Genomic DNA, 23,124 nt, shown 5'->3' with positions numbered 1-23,124 from the left:
GGTGGAGTGTTGGCTGCTTGCACCTCAGGCCTTGTCCTATATTGTTGCCAAGCCTCCAATGAATGACTAGTGCATCTCTTGCTGTCAAGTTCAAGTTTATTATCATCTGACTAAATATGCAACCAAACAAATCGCCATTCCTCTGGACCCACTTTGCACCCACAAAACATATAACACACACAGCACATAAGCCAAAATATTACCAAAATAAGTTAATAAAATATAATTTAAAATGCAAGTCGTGAACAGCACAGATAAGCAGTACAGTAAACAGCTTACTGTCTTCATGATGAGATCCTGGTGGTGGCAGAGTATTCTCACAGTTTGAGGGAAGAAGCTGTTACCCAGTCTTAGTCAAGGAGATTGTGGGATCCTTAGCAATGCTTTGGACCCTTGCTCCACAGTGCTCCAGGTAAATGTCACAAATACAGGGGAGGGAAACCCAGATGATCCACATAATGTTGCAACCAGCCTGGACACTTTCCTGTGGGTTGAGAGGGATACTAAATCAGTCATAATTAAATGACAGAACAGACTCGATGGGTCAAATTCTGCTCCAATGTCCTACGCTCATATTTTGTAGCGAGAGAAATTCAGCCCCAAACTACAAACTATCAGATCATGTCTTGGAAGTTGTATGGCATGTTACAAAATGTATCAGACAACACCACAAAGTACTGGAGGAACTCAGCGGCTCAGGCATAATCTATGGAGGGATATGGACAGTTGATACTTTGTGTTGAGGCCAGTTCATGAGGACTGGAAAGAAAGTAGATATAGTATAAGAAGGTGGGGTAAGGGATAGAGCAAGAGTTGGCAGGTGATAGATGGATTCAGATAATCTGTAAGATTTATGTGGACTGTCATTTGCTGTACTTAAAAGTTACACGATCCTTGCTATTCTGAGGGAATTAGAACTATTGTAGGAAACATGCCAAACCTCCCCTTCCGCCTCCCTCACTCCCCATTTTGTTCACACCCAAGATTGTCCCGTAGACCACCTAATCTGTCTCTGACCACTTGTGATTTGACTGCACCATGAAGAATTATGTTTTCCATTAAGCTATTGAGTACAGTATCAGAATCAGGTTTATTATCACTGGCATGTGACGTGAAATTTGTTAACTTAGCAGCAGTTCAATGTAATACATAATCCAGCAGAGAGAGAAAAATAATAAATAAAATAAAACATAATAAATAAACAAGTAAATCAATTACAGTCCACATAAATCTTGCAGATTATCTGGATTCAACCAACTGTGGATCGGGAAAACCCGGAAGTTCTCTCTCCAGCACTCATCGTTTGAGCATTGTTCGCTTCGCATCTCGCTCGTTCGCTACTTTGTATGTGAAAAAATGGCTCCTAAAAAGCAATTAAGTGGCCAAAGCAATTCCTCAAAGGCTAAGAGGGGCATAAAGTGCTATCTCTTGCCAAGAAAGTAGAAATCTTAGATTTTTTGAAAAGTGGCATGTTGCTTGCCGGTGGTCCTCAGCCCTCAACCTCCAGAGATCCTGACTTCAATATTATTGAGCCTCCTCCAAAGCGTCCTTATTCCCTAAACAATACAGTGTAACAACTATTTACATAGCATTTCCATTGTATTAGGTATTATAAGTACTGTAATCTCTGATTAAAAGTATTACTTGTTTGAGCATTGTTCACCTCGCGTCTTGTTCGCTACTTGTGTTGTGAGTGAGAGGAAGGAGTTTAAGGCTAGTAAGGGATGGCTGGGGATGGCTGGCTAGCTAGCTATGTAAAGTGCTACAGCCTCAAGAACTTAAAGATCATGGGAGAATCGGGATCGGCTGATACTGAGGTGGCATCAGCATTCCCAGAAGAACTACGATGATTGTGTCTGTACTGAACATGTACAGACTTTTTTCTTGTCATTATTCCCTAAACAATACAGTATAGCAACTACTTACATAGCAATTACATTGTATTAGGTATTGTAAGTAATCTAGAGATGATTTAAAGTATACGGGAGGATGTACATAGGTACTATGCAAATACTACGCCATTTTATATAAGGGACTTGAGCATCTCTGTGTTTTGGTATCTGCAAGGGGTCCTGGAACCAGTCCCCTGCGGATAAGGAGGGCCGACTACATATATTGAACAGATTTTTAAAAACATGCAAAAACAGAAATACTGTATTTTTTTTTAAGTGAGGTAGAGTCCAAAGCTTCAATGTCCATTTAGGAATCTGATGGCAGAGGGGAAGAAGCTGTTCTTGAATCGCTGAGTGTATGCTTTCAGGCTTCTGTACCTCCAACCTGATGGTAACAGTGTGAAAAGGGCATGCCCTGGGTGCTGGAGATCCTTTATAATAGACGCTGCCTTTCTGAAACACTGCTCCCTAAAGATAGCCTAGGTACTTTGTAGGCCAAGATGGAGTTGACTAGGTTTACAACCTTCTGCAGCTTCTTTTGATCCTGTGCAGTAGCCCCTCCATACCAGACAGTGATGCAGCTTGTCAGAATGCTCTCCACTGTACAACAAAAGAAGTTTTTGTGTATTTGCTGACATGCTAAATCTCTTCAAACTCCAAATAAAGTATAGCCGCTGTCTTGCCTTCTTTATAACTACATCAATATGTTGGGACCAGGTCAGATCCTCAGAAATCTTGACACCCAGGAACTTGAAGCTGCTCACTCTCTCCACTTCTGATCCCTCTACGAGTATTGGTATGTGTTCCTTTGTCTTACCCTTCCTGACGTCCACAATCAGCTCTTCCGTCTTACTGACGTTGAGTTCCAGGTTGTTGCTGTGTCACCACTCCACTAGTTGGCATATCTCACTCCTGTACGCCCTCTCGTCACCACCTAAAATTCTACCAACAATGGTTGTATCATCAGCAAATTTCACTTTGTTCACTTTGTTACTTCTGACTATCAGATTTACATCAGTGGTTTGTCATTTATTGTCTCAGAAATGAAAATGATTGACTTTTGTGATCTATCCTTCACTACTTGATTGAGTTTAACATTGCTGAATCCTTTAAATCTCTCACTTTGCACAGGACAATAAGTCGAAAATTTTCTTTTTTTTTGTCTTAGCAAAGTGACCTTGGGGAATTACAACCTGGTTCTATGTAATTTTTCTTAATCAGTATCTTGCCATATTGGACCAAGACCATATTTGTTTTAAAAAGATTAAATTAAGAGTCAGAGTTTGTGGTAGTTTATTTTCCTTTGTTAGTTACAAAGCATTTTTATTTGGTTTATTTTCGGATGAAGCTTGGGTATTCTTTCTATTTACAAAGTAAATCACTGGAAAATACTGAACTGCAATGCAATTTTTAGCATTACTTTAAACGTGAGCTCTTCATGCTTATACAATCAGATTGATACTTATTGAGTTGAATTATGGAGTGATTTTTTAAAAGATATGCTATTAGAAAGTCTCGTGCTTGCACAACTTATAGGGTTTGAAATGCTTGTATATAAATGAGTTACTTGTTTGTACATGCAAATACATATTCTGTTGCATGGTTTCATTGTTAGATGGAAGAACATTCAATTTGTACTAATAGACGTCACATCCTTGCTCTAATGGTGCAAGTCTGCTTTTGACCCATGGTCAGTTAAGTATGTGTTCTACCCAAAAGACCTGAGCATGTCAGGGTTGGGAATTTAAAAAAATATATCCTGAGGCTTGTATTGGCCATGGTTGAAGTGAGTTTGATTTTAGACGGTTTATTTGGAACAGGCATAATTGTATGACCTGCTGTGAGATAATACACGTCTGGAATATTATTCACTCAAGTAAATGGCATTTTTTGAACATTGTGGGATTTCCTGGTCTAGTTACAGAATCGGCTTAGTGAAACAACTTTCAATTTAAAACTAATGGCAGTAGATAGAGCAAAAAGTATTCATTTTTTTGTGAACAATGTTAAGTAAAATGAATAAAAGTACTTTCCTTTTCCAAGTCTTTGAAGTTAATATTTGGCAAATTTATATTTGTTCACATTTCCTTTTTCCCTATTTTGGTTTGAAATAGTAACAGTATAATTTTCATTCTGAGTGGCAAGGTTATGCCATCTAAATGGTAAGTGAAGTCATGCGGTCTTTCACAACAAATTTTTGGTGATGGCCAGAGTTGATATCAGGCTCTGAACATTGCAAACAGTAGATACGATCGTGTAGTTTTTCAGTAGCACTTATTAATAGCTTCATGGAATTATCAACAGGTGGAGAATTCTGTTTAAGAAAAAAATAAGCTGTAAATTGAAATGCAAACTTTGAAGTACTGATGTCTTGGTGATTATAATTACCTGTTTTTCAGTGGCAAAACTGGTTAAATTTCATTGTTTTATGTTTCTTCTGATCATTAGTAGTGAAGTTGAAACTCATCCCAATAATGGGAATCTTAATGCAATATGGGAGTAAATTGGAAGAATAACTGTAATCTGAAATAATCTGTGATCTAAATTAAACTGAAAATGTTCATCAGGTCAAGAAATATCTGTAGCGAAAACATCAGTTAACCATGGTAGCATAGCGGTTAGTTTGATGCTATCACAGCTCGGGGCATCGCAGTTCAATCCTGGTGTTTTCTATAGGGAGTTTGTACATCCTCCCTGTGGAATCTGTGTGTTTCCTCCAGGTGCTCTGGTTTCCTCCCACTGTCCAAAGACTTACTAATTAGGTTAATTGGTCATTGTAAATTGTCCTGTGATTAGATTAGGGTTAAATTGGTGGGTAGCTGCAGCGCAGCTTGTAGGGCTAGAAGGGTCATATCCACACTATATCTGTAAATCTTTAAAAATTGGCTTTAGCGGAGGACATTGGTGCTTTTGGAGTTTGTATTGTGCTGCCTGTGTGTGGTCTATGTCCAACCCCCTTATTTGTAATGTTCATTTTGAGTGTTTGGCCTGTCTATGAATTATATTTTCCAACTCTAATGGCAGTTCATATTTTAAACCAATGACCTTCATTTTCTCCACAGATGCTGCTCAACTGGCTGATAGCATATAGCATTTTGTTTCCCTTTTATAGTAGTATCTTTCTGTGAAAAGAGGAATGGTGATGCTATTGACTTTTCAGCAGCACAGAGTAGTTGTTGAAACTTTGCCAGGGGGATAATTATTCTAAGTATATTCTCAGTTGATTTTGTATCCTGTGTATTTTGAGCTTGCCCAATATTGAGTAATTTAAAACATTTAGATTAGTTATAATTGTTAGCCAAACTCTGTGGTTGCTTCAGTCAATTCTTTGTAATGCCTTACTGACCATGTGAAGCTGAAAAATAATTTCACAAGATGGGGCTTTGAAAGTACACTGCCTCGTGGTAAAGAGTAGACCACTTAAGTGATTTGTCAAAGCCTGCAAGCTTTTGTGGTTGTATACAGCAAATGTTTCCATTAGAAAATAATTGGTCTGTGTGGAAACAAACTTGGTTAATTTTATGATTCAGTGATTCTAAATTATACTTGCATTTAGTTTCAGCAGAATAGTAAACAAATCTATCCATTCTATGTAAGGACACCAATTAGAAGATGATGTAAGCAACACATAAGATGCTAGAGGAACTCAGGCAGCAATATGGAAAAGAGTAAACAGTTGACATTTCAGGCTGAGACGCTTCACTACCTGTTTCTTAGATTTCAGTATCAGCCGATTATCTCTTGTTTGAGAAGATGTATATCTAGATTATTTAAATATTTGAATTCTGACTGAACTAAGAATAGTTTTGTTACATGTAAAACCCTAAGTTTTGCTTCAGTTTATGGCTAGTCATGCCTTGGCTGGCTCTTTCGTAGTGCTGCCCTATTCTACCGCTTTGCAATTTCCTCAAAGACTCTCATAAATGTTTTTCTTTCGCGTGCTTATCCAGTTATAACTTGTGTTGTATCTGCTGCCTCATTGCTTTCCAGTTCATAGGTTAAAAAAAAATCTAATCCTTGTTCCATCTGTTTTGCCAATCCCTTAATAGCACAATGATAGTGGGAAATGTTTTTGCTCTGTCGAGTTTTGCACATCCTTTCTCTTCACTGTCTTGTGTAATTTACAATTCATGTGTAGCCTAAATCTATTTGCCCATGATGGCTGCTGCAAAAAAATTTTTCCATTGTACAGGTTTCCCCGGCTATCCGAAGGTAGAGTGTTCCTGTGAAACTGTAAGCCGAAATGTCGTAAATTGAAGAAGCAATTACCATTCATTTATATGGGAAAAATTTTTGAGTGTTTCCAGACCCAAAAAATAATCTACCAAATCAAACCAAATAACACACAAAACCTAAAATAACACTAACATATAGTAAAAGCAGGAATGATATGATAAATATACACCCTATATAAAGTAGAAATATTGTATGTACGATGTAGTTTCACTTATCAAACTCGGGAAGACAGCGAGCCAAAATCGATTTGGAGGGAAAAAATCGGCACGTACACGCATACATACGCACATGCGTACGCACGTACAGAATGCTCAAACAACTGCCTGCACAAGGCTTCACGGTCATTGTAGTTTCTCGGGGTAAACACACGTATAAAGCGGGTGTCTTTTTTACGTAAAAGCGAAAATCCTCTTTGGTTAGTGAAAACAGGTACTAATGTAGGTCTTTCGTAACAGCGAGCTGTCGTAAAGTGAATGTTCAAAAAAAGGGGGCCTCCTGTATCTGTATTTTGCCATACTTGTGCATATGACACTAGATTTCACTTGTCTATAATGAAGGCAAAGGAGAAGCTTGGCACTTTGATAGGAAGGATAAAAAAGCCCAATATTGTTCAAATGGAGAGAGAGAGATCAGCGTATTGCTTTATGGATGAATCTGGTCACTCTCAAGCGCAAATGCAGCATAGAAAAACAGACAAAATAAATACAGCAATAATTAAGAAGCTACCTGGGGGTTATGGATGTAGACTTTCCATCATTCATTGAGTACTGAAAAAAAATTAAAAGACTGATGCTGGAAGTGTGAAATAAAAAGTTAATGGAAGCACAGAAGGTCAGCAGCATCTGTGAGTGAAACAGTTAACATTTCAGGTCTAAAAGCAGAACTGGAAAGAGAAAACAATTTGGTGTTTATTAGCAGAGTGGTGGGTCATCTCATTGAAGTCTACTTAATATTTAAAGGCCTAAGTGGATGTGAAGAAGATGTTTCCAGTTGTGGAAGAGTCTAGCACCAGAGGGCGTAGCTTCAGAATAAAAAGACACCCCTTTAGAACAAATGAGGAATTTCTTTTGCGAGAGGCTGGTAAATCTGTGGAATTCATTTACACGGGCCACTTTGGTGACCAAGTCCTTGGGTATATTTAAAGCGGAAGTTGATAGGTTCTTGTTTAGTAAGGGCGTCAGAGGTTCCGGGGACAAGGCAGGCAAATGGAGATAAAGGAAAAGTAAATCAGCCAGAATCGAATGGCAGAGCAGACTCAATGGACCAATGACCTTGTTCTGCTGCTCTGTCTTAAAATCTTGCAGTCTCCTGGGAAGGGTGAATTTAAAAAAAAAAGAAATCTCTCTAAGTGAAACCAAATGTGTTAATGTGACCATACGTGTTGCTCTTAGTGAGGCTGTAGGATGTGCCCACTGGCCTGAATGATATTAATGGAGAGAGAAAAACACTGAATGAAAATTACAGTAATTATAACTGGCAAAAATGGCCAGTATAAAGCAGATTGAAAGAGCAGATTACCTCCAGATAGAGAATTCGGTATTAAGTTTAAAAGGCTGTATTGTGCCCATATTGTTCCTCATGTTTGCATTTGGCCTTGTTCTATTAGTGTGGGAGGTTCTTGATTGCTGAGTTGTAGACATTGCTCTCGTGGAAACCATCCACCCCTTTATGGACTCCGTCTTTGTTTCTCACTCCTTCCATAAGACAAAAGATATCAAAGCAGACTTGACAGCTTCTATCATGCTGTTAAAACTATTAACTGTTTCCTAATATAAGATGGAGTTTTGACCTCTCAAACTGTCATCATGGCCTTGCACCTTATTGTTTGCCTGCAATGCATTTTCTCTAACACCTCAATGCACTGATGTAATGAAATCTGTACGGATGGCAAATCAAAGTTTTCCTTTAGTACTTATGGCAATAATACACTAATTTATCAATTTAGGTTGGAGTTGAATGAATTAAAATAGTATGAAGCAAAGGAACTCATGGTTGCGCTGTGGATTAAGTGATAGTGCTATGTTGTGATGTGGAGGAGAGCAAAAATTGTGCTGATCAGCTGTATTAGCTTAGGTTAACCCAAATGCAAGTGCTTCACCAGGTTCCTTGACAATGAGAAGGGAGAATGAAAGGATAGGTTTTGAATCATGCATACCTGCATTTGCAAGGTATTGATCGTAGAATATTTTACATGAAGTCAAACTTCACCAGGCACTTCATTGGCATAATGTCATGCACAGTTTCACGTTAAAATACATGAGTAAATTACCAAGATTTCGATGAGTTTTAAGTGTCAGAGGATGAAGGGATGGCAAAATTTAGAATGGGAATCCGCCACAGTAGTGTAGTGTTTAGTGCAATGCTATTACAGCTTGTGACATTCCTGAGTTTGGAGTTCAATTCCAGTGCTATTCTACAAAGTGACTCTAAGTCCTCCCTGTGGAATATGTGGGTTTTCTCCAGGTCCTCTGGTTTCCCCCCAGAGTCCAAAGACCTACTGGTTAGGCCAGTTGGTCATTGTAAATTGTTCCGTGATTTGGTTAGGGTTAATCAGGTTTGTCAGATTTTGCTGGGGTGGCATGATTCAAAGGGCCGGATGGTCCTACTCCATGCTGTATTGCTAAATAAAATAAATAAACCTCAGACCTTGCAGCCTTAGCAGCTGAAAATATTCTTGTTAGTGGTGGATTAATTAAATTATGCCAACGAGGACAGGATTAAAAACATATTTGTAGAAATCCTTTTTCTCTGGATTTTGGATTTGAAATTGAAGCTGGAGAGAATTACTATCTTTTATTTCTGGGAGTTTAAATCAAAGAGAAATAGATTGTTCAACAAACTGGAGGCACAGGCTTAGGAATCTGTTCAAGAGCGGCTCAACTGGATTCTGCATTGGTGCAGAGAGTGGGAATTATACATTTAACAGAGCCGAAGGGATGCGAGTTTCAAATTTATATGTTGGGTGCAGGAAATTCAAAAGTAATTACAATAAAGAATCCATGGTATTCAATTATATTCTCAATTCTTTGGTATCAGTAGTGCAATTTAGCTTCCACTAGATGCTGGGTGAAGTCTAAGCTATTATTCTTTCCTGAATCAACGAATGGTGAAGGAGATAATAGACTTTGAGCACATTAATAGAATGGTAGTTACAAAACACATCAAATTTGCATCAGCTAATTAGTGCATTTTGTCACAATGATGGGGCATTATAGATTTTAAATGTGGTTTAGGAGCAAATACTTGGAAGAATGTGTGTACAATTTAAAAAAATATATAAGAAAGGCATAGGATTTTGTCTTGGATTATGAGAGAAGTGTAATGTAAAAACAAGCAAGCTTTTGCTAAAGATGAATTTCATTACTTGATGAGACCTAGCTGAACAATAATTCAGTTTTACCCATTACACATTAGGAAGGATGTTTTCTACTGATAAAGACTTACTTGGCTGTTTTTAATATTTGTATTTTGAAGAAGCCAAAGCCACAAGCCAAATCAGTTGTTTGGCAATTCACATTGTCCAGTTTATTTCCTCCTACAGATGCTTTTCACCCTATGAATTTGTTGAAGAGTTCATGAATCCAGATCAAGGATCCCTGTTCAAAATTGTTTTATTTCCCTCCATAGATGCTGACTGACCTGTTGAGTTCCTATAGCATTTTTTTTTAATGCTGTAGCGGTGTGCTACACGCAGCGCTGAAATAACGACACGGAGTCGATAAACTGCAGCCAAAGAATAAGTTTATTTCAACTCCACAGTCTTGCTTTAAAGCCTGTCTCTCCCACCAGATACCTTGAGAGGCCCTACTGAAACCCCCTCAGGCTTTCTTCCTTTGTCCCTGCACTCTGGCTAATTGTCAGCCGGTTCGAGTGTGCTAGTAATTGGGTCGCCACATAACCCACCCCCCCCCCCCCCAGAACCGGCGATACACCCCCCAATGTCCACAGTCTGGGCCGGACCCTGTTTGGGAGGTCGGCCTCTGCGCCGCGGTGCTGGAAACTCGACCGGTTGTGCCAAGTCCACATGGGCCGGTTTGAGTTGGTCCACCGTGAAAACCTCCTCTCTCCCCCCAACGTCCAGCACGAACGTGGACCCGTTGTTCCTGAGCACCGTAAATGGCCCCTCGTAGGGCAGTTGCAGCGGTGGCCGATGCCCGCCCCGTCGTACAAACACAAACTTACAGTTCTGCAGGTCTTTGGGTACGCAGGTCGGGTGCTGCCCATGCTGCGAAGTGGGTACGGGGGCCAGGGCACCGAGCCTCTCGCGTAGTCTGCCCAGGACTGCTGCGGGTTCGTCTTCTCGCCCCCTTGGGGCTGGTATGAACTCCCCGGGAACGACCAGGGGTGCGCCGTACACCAACTCGGCCGACGAAGCGTGCAGATCGTCCTTGGGCCCCGTGCGGATGCCGAGTAGGACCCAGGGAAGCTCGTCCGCCCAGTTAGCTCCGCGCAGGCGGGCCATGAGAGCCGACTTCAGGTGACGGTGGAAACGCTCCACCAGTCCGTTCGACTGTGGGTGGTAGGCAGTGGTGTGGTGCAGCTGAGTCCCCAACAGGCTGGCCATCGCTGACCACAGGCTGGAGGTGAACTGGGCGCCTCTGTCGGAGGTAATGTGGGCCGGTACACCAAAGCGGGACACCCAGGTGGCGATCAGTGCCCGGGCACAAGATTCAGAGGTGGTGTCGGTGAGTGGGACCGCCTCTGGCCATCTTGTGAACCGGTCCACGATAGTCAGGAGGTGCCGCGCCCCGTGCGACACTGGCAGGGGGCCCACGATATCCACATGAATGTGGTCGAAACGCCAGTGGGTGGGGTGGAACTGCTGCGGCGGGGCCTTGGTGTGTCGCTGCACCTTGGCCGTCTGGCAGTGCATGCACGTTCTGGCCCAGTCACGGACCTGCATGCGGAGTCTGTGCCAAATGAACCTGCTGGAGACCATCCGGACGGTAGTGCGGATGGAGGGGTGCGCCAAGTTATGAATGGAGTCGAAAACACGTCGTCGCCAAGGTGCCGGGACGATGGGACGGGGCTGGCTGGTGGTGACGTCACAGAGTAGGGTCCTCTCAGCTGGGCCTACGGGGAGGTCCTGGAGCTGCAAACCGGAGACTGCGGACCTGTAACACGGGATCTCCTCATCTGCCAACTGTGCCTCAGCCAGTGCCTCAAAGTCTACCCCTTGGGAAAGGGCGTGAATGTTAGGGTGAGAGAGCGCGTCTGCCATGACATTGTCCTTACCCGAGACGTGCCGGACATCCGTCGTGTATTCAGAGATGTAGGACAGATGGCGCTGCTGGCGGGACGACCAGGGATCGGACACCTTTGTGAATGTAAAGGTAAGCGGTTTGTGGTCCGTGAACGCGGTGAAGGGCCTACCTTCTAAGAAGTACCTGAAATGCCGGATTGCCAGGTATAGCGCCAACAGCTCCCGGTCGAAAGCACTGTATTTGAGCTCGGGTGGCTGCAGGTGTTTGCTGAAAAACGCCAGGGGTTGCCAGCGGCCCACGATGAGCTGCTCCAGTACCCCACCGACTGCCATATTAGATGTGTCCACTGTGAGGGCGGTAGGGACGTCCATTCTGGGGTGCACTAGCATCGTGGCGTTCACCAAGGCATCCTTCGTTTGAATGAAAGCGACGGCGGACACCTCGTCCCAGGTAATGTCCTTTCCCGGACCGGACAGCAAAGCGAACAGGGGGTGCATGATCCGGGCACCTGAAGGGAGGAAGCGGTGGTAGAAATTGACCATTCCTACGAATTCCTGGAGGCCTTTGATCGTGGTGGGTCGGGGGAAATGGCGGACCGCATCTACCTTAGCGGGCAGAGGGGTTGCCCTGTCTGTGGTAATCCTGTGGCCCAGGAAGTCAATGGTGTTGAGCCCGAACTGGCATTTGGCCAGGTTGATCGTTAGACCGTAGTCACTCAGCCGGGCATAGAGTTGTCGGAGGTGGGACAGATGCTCCTGACAACTGCTGCTGGCTATGAGGATGTCGTCCAAATAGATGAATGCGAAGTCCAGGTCGCGTCCCACCGCGTCCATCAACCGCTGGAAAGTCTGTGCGGCATTCTTCAGGCCGAACGGCATGCGGAGGAACTCAAAAAGACCGAACGGGGTGATGAGAGCCGTTTTGGGGACGTCGTCCGGATGCATCGGGATTTGATGGTATCCGCGGATGAGGCCTACCTTGGAGAAGATCCGTGCGCTGTGCAGGTTTGCTGCAAAGTCCTGAATGTGCGGCACAGGGTAGCGGTCCGGTGTTGTAGCCTCGTTCAGCCTGCAGTAGTCGCCGCACGGTCTCCAGCCCCCTGTCGCTTTGGGCACCATGTGCAGGGGGGAGGCCCATGAGCTGTTGGACCGCCGAATGATCCCCAATTCCTCCATCCTCTTGAACTCCTCTTTCGCCAGTCGGAGCTTGTCCGGGGGAAGCTGCCGAGCGCGGGCATGGAGGGGTGGTCCCTGGGTCAGGATGTGGTGCTGTACGCCGTGTCGGGGCATGGCTGCCGCGAACTGCGGTGCCAGAACCGATGGGAAATCCGCCAGGACCCTGGTGAAGTCGTTGTCGGACAGCGTGATGGAGCTGAGGTGAGGGGCTGGCAACTGGGCTGCACCCAGGGAGAACGTCTGAAAGGTCTCGGCGTGAACCAGTCTCTTCCTGGGCAGGTCGACCAGTAGGCTGTGAGCCCGCAAGAAATCCGCACCCAGAAGCGGTTGGGCTACGTTGGCCAGTGTGAAGTCCCACGTAAACTGGCTGGAGTCGAACTGTAGCTGCACCAGACGGGTGCCATATGTCCTTATAGTGCTGCCATTCGCGGCCCGCAGGGGGGGACCCGGCGCCCTGCTGCGGGTGTCGTAACTCGTCGGAGTTAAGACGCTGATCTCGGCACCGGTGTCAACCAAAAACCGGCGTCCTGACTGCTTGTCCCAGACATACAGGAGGCTATCCCGATGGCCAGCCGTCGTAGCCATCAGCGACGGCTGGCCCTGGCGTTTCCCGGGAACTGGCAGGGCGGGCGACAACGGCGGGCTTCTGCGCCCCACCGCTGGTGGTAGAAACACCATTGCTCGTTGGGCTCCACACCCCGGCCTCTGGGTTTAGCGGGCTCTGCGGCCGGGCCTGGACTGGTTTGCTGCTGGGAGCGTGACCGGGTGATCTGTGCGATGGACGCCCCACTCACCTTCTTGGCGTTCCACAGCACGTCCGCCCGGGTTGCCACCTTCCGGGGGTCGCTGAAATCCGCGTCGGACAGCAGCAGGCGTATGTCCTCGGGCAGCTGCTCCAGGAATGCCTGCTCAAACATGAGGCAGGGTGTGTGTCCATCGGCCAGAGACAACATCTCATTCATTAAAGCTGATGGGGGCCTGTCTCCCAAGCCATCCAGGTGCAGTAAACGGGCAGCTCGCTCGCGGCGGGAGAGCCCGAAAGTCCCTGTGAGCAGGGCTTTGAATGCCGTGTACTTGCCGTCCGCCGGGGGAGACTGTACGAACTCCGCGACCTGGGCCGCTGTGTCCTGGTCGAGGGAGCTCACCATGTAGTAGTAACGGGTGTCGTCTGAGGTTATTTGCCAAACATGGAATTGGGCTTCTGCTTGCTGAAACCATAGGTGAGGTTGTAGCGTCCAGAAGCTTGGCAGCTTCAAGGAAACCGCATTAACAAATGCAGCGTCTGTCATCTCCGGTCCAAAAACGTTTGGACCGTCGGGGTCACCAATTGTAGCGGTGTGCCTCACGCAGCGCTGAAATAACGACACGGAGTCGATAAACTGCAGCCAAAGAATAAGTTTATTTCAACTCCACAGTCTTGCTTTAAAGCCTGTCTCTCCCACCAGATACCTTGAGAGGCCCTACTGAAACCCCCTCAGGCTTTCTTCCTTTGTCCCTGCACTCTGGCTAATTGTCAGCCGGTTCGAGTGTGCTAGTAACTGGGTCGCCACAATGCTCAGAATTTCCAGCATCTGGAGTCCTTTGTGTCCCCTAGAGATTTTTTTGTCTTAACTGTTTCTCCCTTGTACTCAGCAATTTAAAACGTTTTCTTTCTTTCCCAGTTCTGACAAAAGGGTGTTCTGCCTGAAACATCAGCTCTGTTTCTCTTTCCACAGATACTGCCTGCATGCTGAGTGGCTTCTGTAGTTATTGTAGATTTGCAGCATTCATTGGTTTCTGTCACTTTCTTGTATTTGTCAGCTGTTAGCCCAGGCAGACATTGCTACAATTTCCTAATCTCATTCATGTTAGACATCTCTTGAATCAAGGGAATCCAGTAATTTTCTGTGTATGACACAGACAATATCAAACTGCAGGCCCAGTATGGACTCAATTTCTTCAAAGATCTGTTTCACTAACTTGATCAGTAACATTTTTGTATGTTTTGTTAATGGAGGAAGTTAGGGAGTTGTGCTGGTTGGTTGTGATCAAGTAAAATTGCATGAATCTTACATACCCTTTATATCAGGGAAAATGTACTGTTTGATTCTGTAACATGGTCCTTCTGTACTTTTGGGAATTTGAGAAAAATGGAAATGGGTTGTTCACCAAACTGGATTGAGGGCAGGCTTACTGGGAATCTGTTCAGGAATGACTCAACTGAGGTTTCTGCATCAAGATGTGAAGAGTAGATATCATACATTGAACAGAACTGAAAGGGTCACGAGTTTCAAAGTTCAGCAAGGGGGAGTAGTTTTGTGCAAAGTTAGCATTTTGTCAGATCAGATTTCTCACAGGGGAACTTTGACCGTTTTTGTCTTGGAGGTAAAGAATGTGAAGTTACTTTCATGAACAGCAGGGTGAGGAAGTGGAAGAACTATAATGAAAGTAAATGTAATAATGTAAGCACAATGCAAACTGATTTTACATTAATACCAGGAAGCTTCCTCATTCTGATGCATGTTTTCATTCCACTTCCTTTTCGTAATTTTCCGAGTTTCAAATCCTCTAGCATTTGAGTGTTGCCACTTCTTTATGAACAGAATCCTAACCTTGGAGTCAGAGAGTGGAAACAGGCCGTTTCATCCAACTCAGCCGAGTTAACCAAGATGCTGATCTAAGTTATTCATGTTTGATCCACATCCCCCTAAACCTTTTCTATCCATGTACTTGTTCAAAAGACTTCAAGATGTTTTTGTACCTGCCTCTACCACTTGCAGTTTATAGCATAAACCTTCTGTTTCCTTTTTAAGTCACATCTCTCACCTTAAATCTATTCCCTTTAGTTTTTGATTCACTGATGCTGGTGGGTGGGGGGGAGGGGGAAGGGAAGGGAAGAGAAGAGAAACTGTGTACTCTATCCGTGCTACGCATGATTTCATACTGTACCCCTGTAAGGTCATCCCCTCTCCACCTGCCACACAAAAGTGTAAAGTTCTAGCATATGACAGGTCTCACCCCGATATCATTCATGCCTGTGATATGCCTTTAGAGAATTCTATTTTGCAGGACTTTTGTTTACATTCACAGCTCTGGTATAGCTTCCTGAAGTTGGGAGAATCCTCAAGTTGCAATGCAATCCCACCACCTCTCCACCTGATAGCTGCAGGGAACACTGACTCTCTGATTCATCACTCCCTGTCCCCAGGCACTGCTGCAACTGTAAGATATACTATACGTGTTCCTACATCAACCTCACTAACATCCAAGGACCGAAACACACTTCCATGTGAGGTAGAGATTTGTATGTACCTCTCCATTTAGTGGTCTTGATGTGGCCTTTTCTATATTGGTAAGACCAAACACAGACTGGGCAACTGCTGAGCACCTGTGATGGTCATCTTGAGTTCCTTGTGTTGCAAGCTATTTCATCTCCCCTAACAATTTCAAGACTGACCTGTTTACTTCGGCCATCACTGCCAGGATGAGGTTAAATGCAAATTAGAGGCACAGCATCTCTACCTGAGTAATCTACAACAGATGGCACAAACATCGAATTCTCCAATTTCAGGTAACATATACCTCCTCTGTTCCTTTCTCTCTTCCTGATCCACTATGGCCCTTTTGCACACACCATTTTACTCCAAATCCTACTCGCATCTCTAAGCCCCCTATTTCCCAGTTTTATTTTATTTTACCCACCTGGTTCCATCTCCTATCACCCATGCATTCAACCCACTCAAACTCTCATTTTCCCCTTTCCCCTACCCTTACCCCATCACTGTTCTCCTTGTGCTTAGCATCCCTCCCTTAACCTGGTTCCACTCAGCACCTTCCCTTCTTACCAAATGCCATAGTCTGTAGTCCTTTGATTCGACCTGTCACCACCCAGGCTCTGAGACTCCCAACTCCCCCTCACCTGGACCCCCCTGTAGCTTGACAGCTCCTGCCTCTCCTTTCCCTCTCACCTCTATATATTGACCATCTTCCCTTCATACTCTCAATTACAGGGTCTCACCTCAAATGACTCTATGGATGCTACTTAATCTGCCCAGTTTCTTCAATTTGTTTATTGCAACAATGTCTTTGTTTAAGTAAAAGAAATTCCTGGAGATACAAGTTGGACAGCATCAATGCATTTTCTGTTTCAGATGTTCTTTTTCTGCATTCTTCTGCTTTTAGAATTCTCTTGCCCAACTGGATCCCTCATGTTCTGCATTTTGCATCTGTGGCTGATTTGTTTTGCATGTTTCCCGGTTTTCATGCTTTGTTACGACATAGGAGGTGATGTTATCTTTCAAGTCTATTTCAGCAGAATAATCCCATCAAGCCTATTCTGTAACTCAGGGGTTCCCAAAGTGGGGTCCACAGACTTGTCAGTTAATGGTAAGCATCCATGGCATAAAGGTTGGGAACTCCTGCTGTAACTGATTCCTTTGCATGCCAATCAACCCACACTTGCACAGTCTCTTGCCACTTATGTTGCCTAGAACTAAATTGGAGTTAACCGACCAGCACACCTTTGAATTGTGTGAAGAAATCAGCATGTGGGGATGAAAATGTACGATCACAGTGTGCAAACTGCACAGATGAGCAGGGCCCACGAGCAGGACTCAGTGTGGTTTTGCAGGAGTTGTGTGGCAGTTACCCACAGAGCCTCTGTGCTGTCTCCATGTTGGGAGTGGCTAAAAATGTAAGCAAAATGTCCTTTTGCAATCTCTAATTTACTTCAACATTTGAAGGCACCATTTTTAGATTTGGTGAAGTGTCTTTGGCTTCATTCAAGGTTGATAGGTTGATCTTTTACATAATTTAGCTAGTACAGTAGAGCCTTCAAAAGTGTTTATCTTCTGTGGTTTACCCTTAATATGATGGCTGGTGAAATGTGGTAAGTTTCGTCCCTGATTAATATATTGTATAATGGGAACTGTTCATGGCATGAAGAATGCTAATAGATGTGTGGAAAAAGTTATACAAATATCACATTAACTGGAACTTTTTATAAAATGTTATTCAAATACATTTGAATACATTTCAATATATATTTATTGAGCCATGATCCTTACCACCAGAAGAATAAGTTCAATGGAGTCTGTCTGCACTGAAGCATTCTTAATTCATAAAAGATTTCTTCTTAGCTTTTTCTTTCACATCCACTGATTACTTAAAAACAGATTTTAAATTTTGCAAACGAGATTCTGCAGATGCTGGAAATCCAAATCAGCACTCCCAAATGCTGGAGGAACTTAGCAGGTCAGGAATCATCTTTAGAATTGAATATACAGTTGACGTTTCAGGCGGAGACCGTTCATCAGGATGGTGTTGCTGTAATAATCTTTTAACACCAATCACTTGTTGAACACAACAGAATAAGCACTGCTTATTAGTTGACGCAGCTTTTTTGTGTTTAGTAGTATTGGCAGTGGTATGAGCTGGATGCCTCCTCAGGATTGTTGGATTACGTTCTAAGAGTGGGACACTGTATTTTGTTAATGTATTTAGAAGTTGAAATTTTGTTATTTTAGAATCGTATTTTTGTTAGAAGCTCTAAGTTGCTATCAAAAGCCTGATTTTGGTCTATTTAAAAACATTAAGTTCTTAACTCACTGATGGGTCATTAATACAATGTTCTGTTTTCCATCAGATCGCTCAGTAAAAGCTAGTGTTCCATGGTACAATAATTGGAAAGACACTTTGACGCAGCTGAGTTCGTCCAAGTTCCATGCAGGTATTTTTTTTAAGTTGGTGTGGGCTTTGTAGTTACTAATTTCTCCCCTTTCCATTTCCTTTCATTAAAACTACTTCATAGTTTAAGGCTATCTGAAACAGTCTATCTTTTCTATGATTGATATTTTTGTTGGTCTTGATAATGTAGGCAAATTGCTGAATAGCTGTGGTGGTCAATGGCTAAAGAGAATCAAAAGGGTCAGCTATATTTATATGGTATTGGTTGCAAAGATTAGAATAGTTAAGAGTGGATGGAAAATAGGACTAAATCCATGCAAATGTAACTTGTACTTTTATTTTGATTAAGTGGATTCATTAGTTTGTTCCTGGTTCAGTTGCTTGTAGCAGTTGAAGGTTTAACTCTCTATTTCCCCTATTTGGTTCTGGCAAAGTACTGAATTGACTTCTCTCAAACTGTTTTACCCTTCTCTCTTCAATCCTGCCGTTAATGTCCTTTGTGTTTCTCATCCATTGTACCTTCCTCTTGTACTCTTTATGTTTAGCCCCCTCTTCTCCTGGATCCACTTTCTCTCTCCAGCTTGGACCTCCTTTCACTTTAACCCTCCACTCTCTGTCACCTCGCCTGTCTTCCTACCCTTCAACACTTCTTATGGCTTGTGTTGTGTATCTTTTTGAAGGCTGTTCTTGAATCTTATATTTTGATGAGGCTTTTTGGGTTCCAGTTTTTGTATTGGATATTGGCCTTGATGACAAACAGCTTAACATTACTTTGGAAAACATGTGTTTCTGTTGTAGTAGTTTATGTCAAAAGCATTTGTTACTTCTAATGTGTATGATGTAACAACAATTTGCTCACACCAGGCTATCACAACCAGGAATCTGTTAATATCTTAATTTGTTCTCATGATGTTGATTAAAGGATAAATATTGCCAGGATACCAGACAGCATTTGTTTGTCCTTCAGAAAGAACCATGCAATTGTCTGTATCCATTAACAAGGGCCAGTGAGACCTTGGCTTAATATCTCACCTGGAAGACAGCTCCTTCGATAATGCAAAACTCAAGGCCAACACTGATGCATCATATTAGATTGTGCTTTGTGTCAAAATGTTCATAATCTTAATTATTTCATTGGAATTGCAGCTTTCACTGTTGCTCTTACATTGAAGGTATTTCCTGCTTTATGTTTGCAGTGGACCAAATATCTTTTGACTACATCGATTAATTTTCAATGTTTAGTGTGTGCTTTTAGATTTAAGCTGGGCTATAATGTCTGTGACTGAGTTTCATTTAATTTTTGACATAGCACAGAATCTTAAGGTCTTATCCCTTTTGAATGTATTATTTCAATCTTAGTCTTTGATTTACATATGTACTTTCATAATAAGATTACTTTGAACTCTTTTCAATTTCTATTGACAGCTCTGGGATGTCTCATTTGAAGAAAGATCCTTATTTTCATTATCTCTGAAATTGTTGGAGACATTTCAATGTATTTTTACTTTGTATATAAAATAGAGCGAGGGAATTGGTGTAAATCCTTGCAGCAGAACGCAAGTTCCTCAGTGCTAACCTTAAAATGTACAGAGTTAGATTCTGCAGAAAATAGCTTGGGTTGTACCGTTTTTGGAAATTTTAATTTCTGTGCATTATTACATTTCAGTGCTTCTTTGCAACATAACTACATACATTGGAAAGCAATTTGCTATCTTCACTCCCTACTATTTAATTTTACAAGAAAAAGCATGAAAATTAGAGATTAACCACCCTTTGTTACCTTGTTTTTTTTTAAGAAGCTACCTCCATTTACTGATGTAGCATGATCATTGGAACCTGCAAGTCCAAAAAAAATTGGACTGCTAACATTAAGTTCTTCCTTCTATTTTTAGTTTGCAGCTATTTGTAATGTGTCATGATTAATGTACAGTGTCTATAAAAAAGTATTCATTCCCCCCCCCCCCCCCCCCCGGAAGTTTTCATTTTTTTATTGTTTTACAATATCAGTGGATTTAATTTGTTTCTTTTTGACACTGATTAACAGAAAAAGACTCTTCATGTCAGAGTGAAAACATCTCTACAAGGTGATCTAAATTAATTTCAAATATAAAACACAAAATAATTGATTGCATATGTATTCACCCCCTTCAAGTCAGTATTTAATAGATGCACCTTTGGCAGAAATTAAATCCTTGTCTGTGTGGATAAATCTCTATCAGCTTTGCACATCTGGACACTGCAATTTTTCCCCATTATTCTTTACAAAACTGCTCAAGTCTGTTAGATGGCATGGGGATCATGAGTGAAGAGCCCTTTTACAGTTCATCCACAAATTCTCAATTGGTTTGAGGTCCAGACTCTGACCTGGCCACTCCAGTTTGTTTTTAAGCCATTCCTGTGTAACTTTGGCTTTATGCTTGGGGGCATTGTCTTGTTGGAAAACAAATCTTCTCCCTGCTCACAGTTCTCTTGCAGACTGCATCAGGTTTTCCTCTAAGATTTCCCTGTATTTTGATGCGTTAAATTTACCTTCTACTTTCACCAGCCTTCCAGGGCCTGCTGCAGTGAAGCATCCCCACAGCATGATGCAGCCACCACTATGCTTCACAGTATGGATGGTGTCTTTGATGTGCGGTTTTGGCTTACACCAAACAGCATTTAGTCTGATGACCCTAGGGAAATTTTCTTGTATCCAGCTCCTGATGGCATTTCAATAACCTCTTCAGAGTTGCTTGGAGTGTTCTTTGTCTTTATTTTGTATAGTTTGCCAGGATACTGACTCACCAGCAGTTGGACCTTCCAGCTACAGGTGTATTGTTACTGAAATCAATTGAAACTCCTTGACTGCACACAGGTGATCTCCATTTAACTAATTATCTCACTTCTAAAACCAATTGACTGCTCCAGTGATGATTTGGTGTGTCATATTAAAGCAGGGTGAATACTAAGGCAATCTATTGTTTTGTGTTTTATATTTGTAATTAATTTAGATCACTTTGCAGAGATCTGTTTTCACTTCGACACAAAAGTCTTTTTTCTGTTGACCAGTGCCAATAAAGCCAAATTAAATCCACTGTGATTCAATATTGTAAGACAATAAAACATGAAAACTTCCAAGAGGGTGAATACATTTTTTAAAGGGCACTGTATATTAAGTGCAATTGCACTGTGAATCCCATGTGCAAAGAATGACTATTTGATCATTTTGACATGTTCAGAAGAGTTTTTTTTCATTCTTTTTGAACCTACCCAGAAAATGGATACTTGTCTTGAAAGCTTTTGAATTGGGTTTCTTTCCTTGTATTTTCCTGCCCTGAACCCCCAAGAGTCTAACTAAAAATATTCTCCATCCTGCATTACAAGCTAATATTAAGATCTGGGACTGTTAATTTCAGATTTAATTGTGCATACAATACCTTGTATTGGAATTACCAAGTTGAGTATTTCTTAATTTCTTCAATACATGTTCACACTGTCTTTTCATTATAAGGATAAGATTGTTTTTCACCTTCAACTCACTATTTGTTCTTTGATTTTTGACAGCTAGGCTCCAGAATAAACTGCTGTCTGTGTTTGCAATCAATTCAGTAATTGTTATCTTTTTTCTGGCAATGTTCTCATTGTGTGAGTACAGCTAATTTAAGAGATAGAAGATTGATAATAGATTTTGCTAATTTATGGGCTGTGAATAGTTGATTGGCTTTCCAATAAAGTTTGTTTAAAGATTGTTACTAATGTGTTGGAGAACTTGAGACTTCTAAGAGCTGTGACTGTGCCACTATATGATATAGTTAAGGAAATGGCATTGATGAATTTAAGTGACACAGAAGTGACGGACGATGAGAGGTAACTTGATAGAGGTGTACAAGATGATGAGAGGCATTGATTGTGTGGATAGTCAGAGGGTTTTTCCCAGGGCTGAAGTGGTTAGCACGAGAGGGCACAGTAGGTGCTTGTAAGTAGGTACAGCAGAGATGTCGGGGGTAAGTTTTTTTTACGCAGAGGGTGATGAGAGTGTGGAATGGGCTGCCGGCGATGGTGGCGGAGATGGAAACAATAAGGTCTTTTAAGAGACTCATGGATAGGTATATGGAGCTTAGAAAAATAGAGGGCTGTGGGTAACCCTAGGTAATTTCTAAGGTAAGGACATGTTTGGCACAGCTTTGTGGGCCAAAGGGCCTGTATAATGCTGTAGGTTTTCTGTGTTTCTAGGAGTGCCATGGTAGCATAGCAGGTAGCACAGTGCTGTTGTAGCTCGGGGTGTTGGAGTTCAACTCTGGCACAGTTTGTAAGAAGTTTATATGCCCTCTCCGTGAGCATGTGGGATTCCTTCGGGTGCTCCAGTTTCTTTCCACAGTCCAAAAATGTACCAGTTAGTAGGTTAATTGGCCATTGTAAACTGTCTTATGATTAGGCTAGGGTTAAAATAGGTGTATTGCTGGGTAATGTGACTCACTGGGCCTGAAGGATCTGTTCTGCACTGTATCTCTAAATAAATAAAATGAATGGGGGGAGAGAGGGGAGATACTTGAAGTGAAGGGGAGAGGGAGAGGCTAGCATGGATGATAAACGTTTATATCGACCAACTGTGCTGAAGTCTTTTTCTGTATTGTCAATCCCACTTGAACTTTTAAACTCTTCATAATATTCTTCTATATAGACATGCCTTTCCTGATAACCACAGTAGGTTAAAAAGGAGCATGCACTCAGATGGATGTAGTACATGTGTAGTTACTGCAGACTGGAGGGATGGATTGGAAAGTAAGTTGTGTAGAAATTGCCCGGAGCATTGAGATAATGCTGTGAAAGGCAATGTGCAGTTTTGATGTCCGCTTGCTGGGGTGTCTGGAAATTGCTTGAGAATGGGTAGTTGGTGTTTGGGACTGAATAGAGGAAATACTTTGATTTTGGAGTTTGTAAATTATTGAAATTCATTGGCAAAAAGGTCTATAG

General features: G+C 42.5%; 1 protein-coding gene across 3 annotated transcripts in view; it reads left to right on the top strand.

Annotated features, from left to right (window-relative positions):
- trappc8 (trafficking protein particle complex subunit 8) overlaps positions 1 to 23,124 on the top strand; it is a 159,593-nt gene that overhangs the window by 11,427 nt on the left and 125,042 nt on the right. For 2 of the 3 annotated variants that reach the window (XM_073046003.1, XM_073045986.1), the window contains exon 3: positions 18,131 to 18,214. The exons of the other annotated variant lie outside the window; for it this stretch is intronic. In XM_073046003.1, the coding sequence (XP_072902104.1) occupies positions 18,131 to 18,214 (84 nt within the window). The remainder of the gene's footprint in view (positions 1 to 18,130; positions 18,215 to 23,124) is intronic. 3 annotated transcript variants of the gene reach the window in all.

This window comes from Hemitrygon akajei, chromosome 1, assembly GCF_048418815.1.
Source record: "Hemitrygon akajei chromosome 1, sHemAka1.3, whole genome shotgun sequence".
Classification (NCBI taxonomy): domain Eukaryota; kingdom Metazoa; phylum Chordata; class Chondrichthyes; order Myliobatiformes; family Dasyatidae; genus Hemitrygon; species Hemitrygon akajei.
Note: the sequence above shows the minus strand (reverse complement) of the source record. Positions and strands in the feature narration are given on the sequence as shown.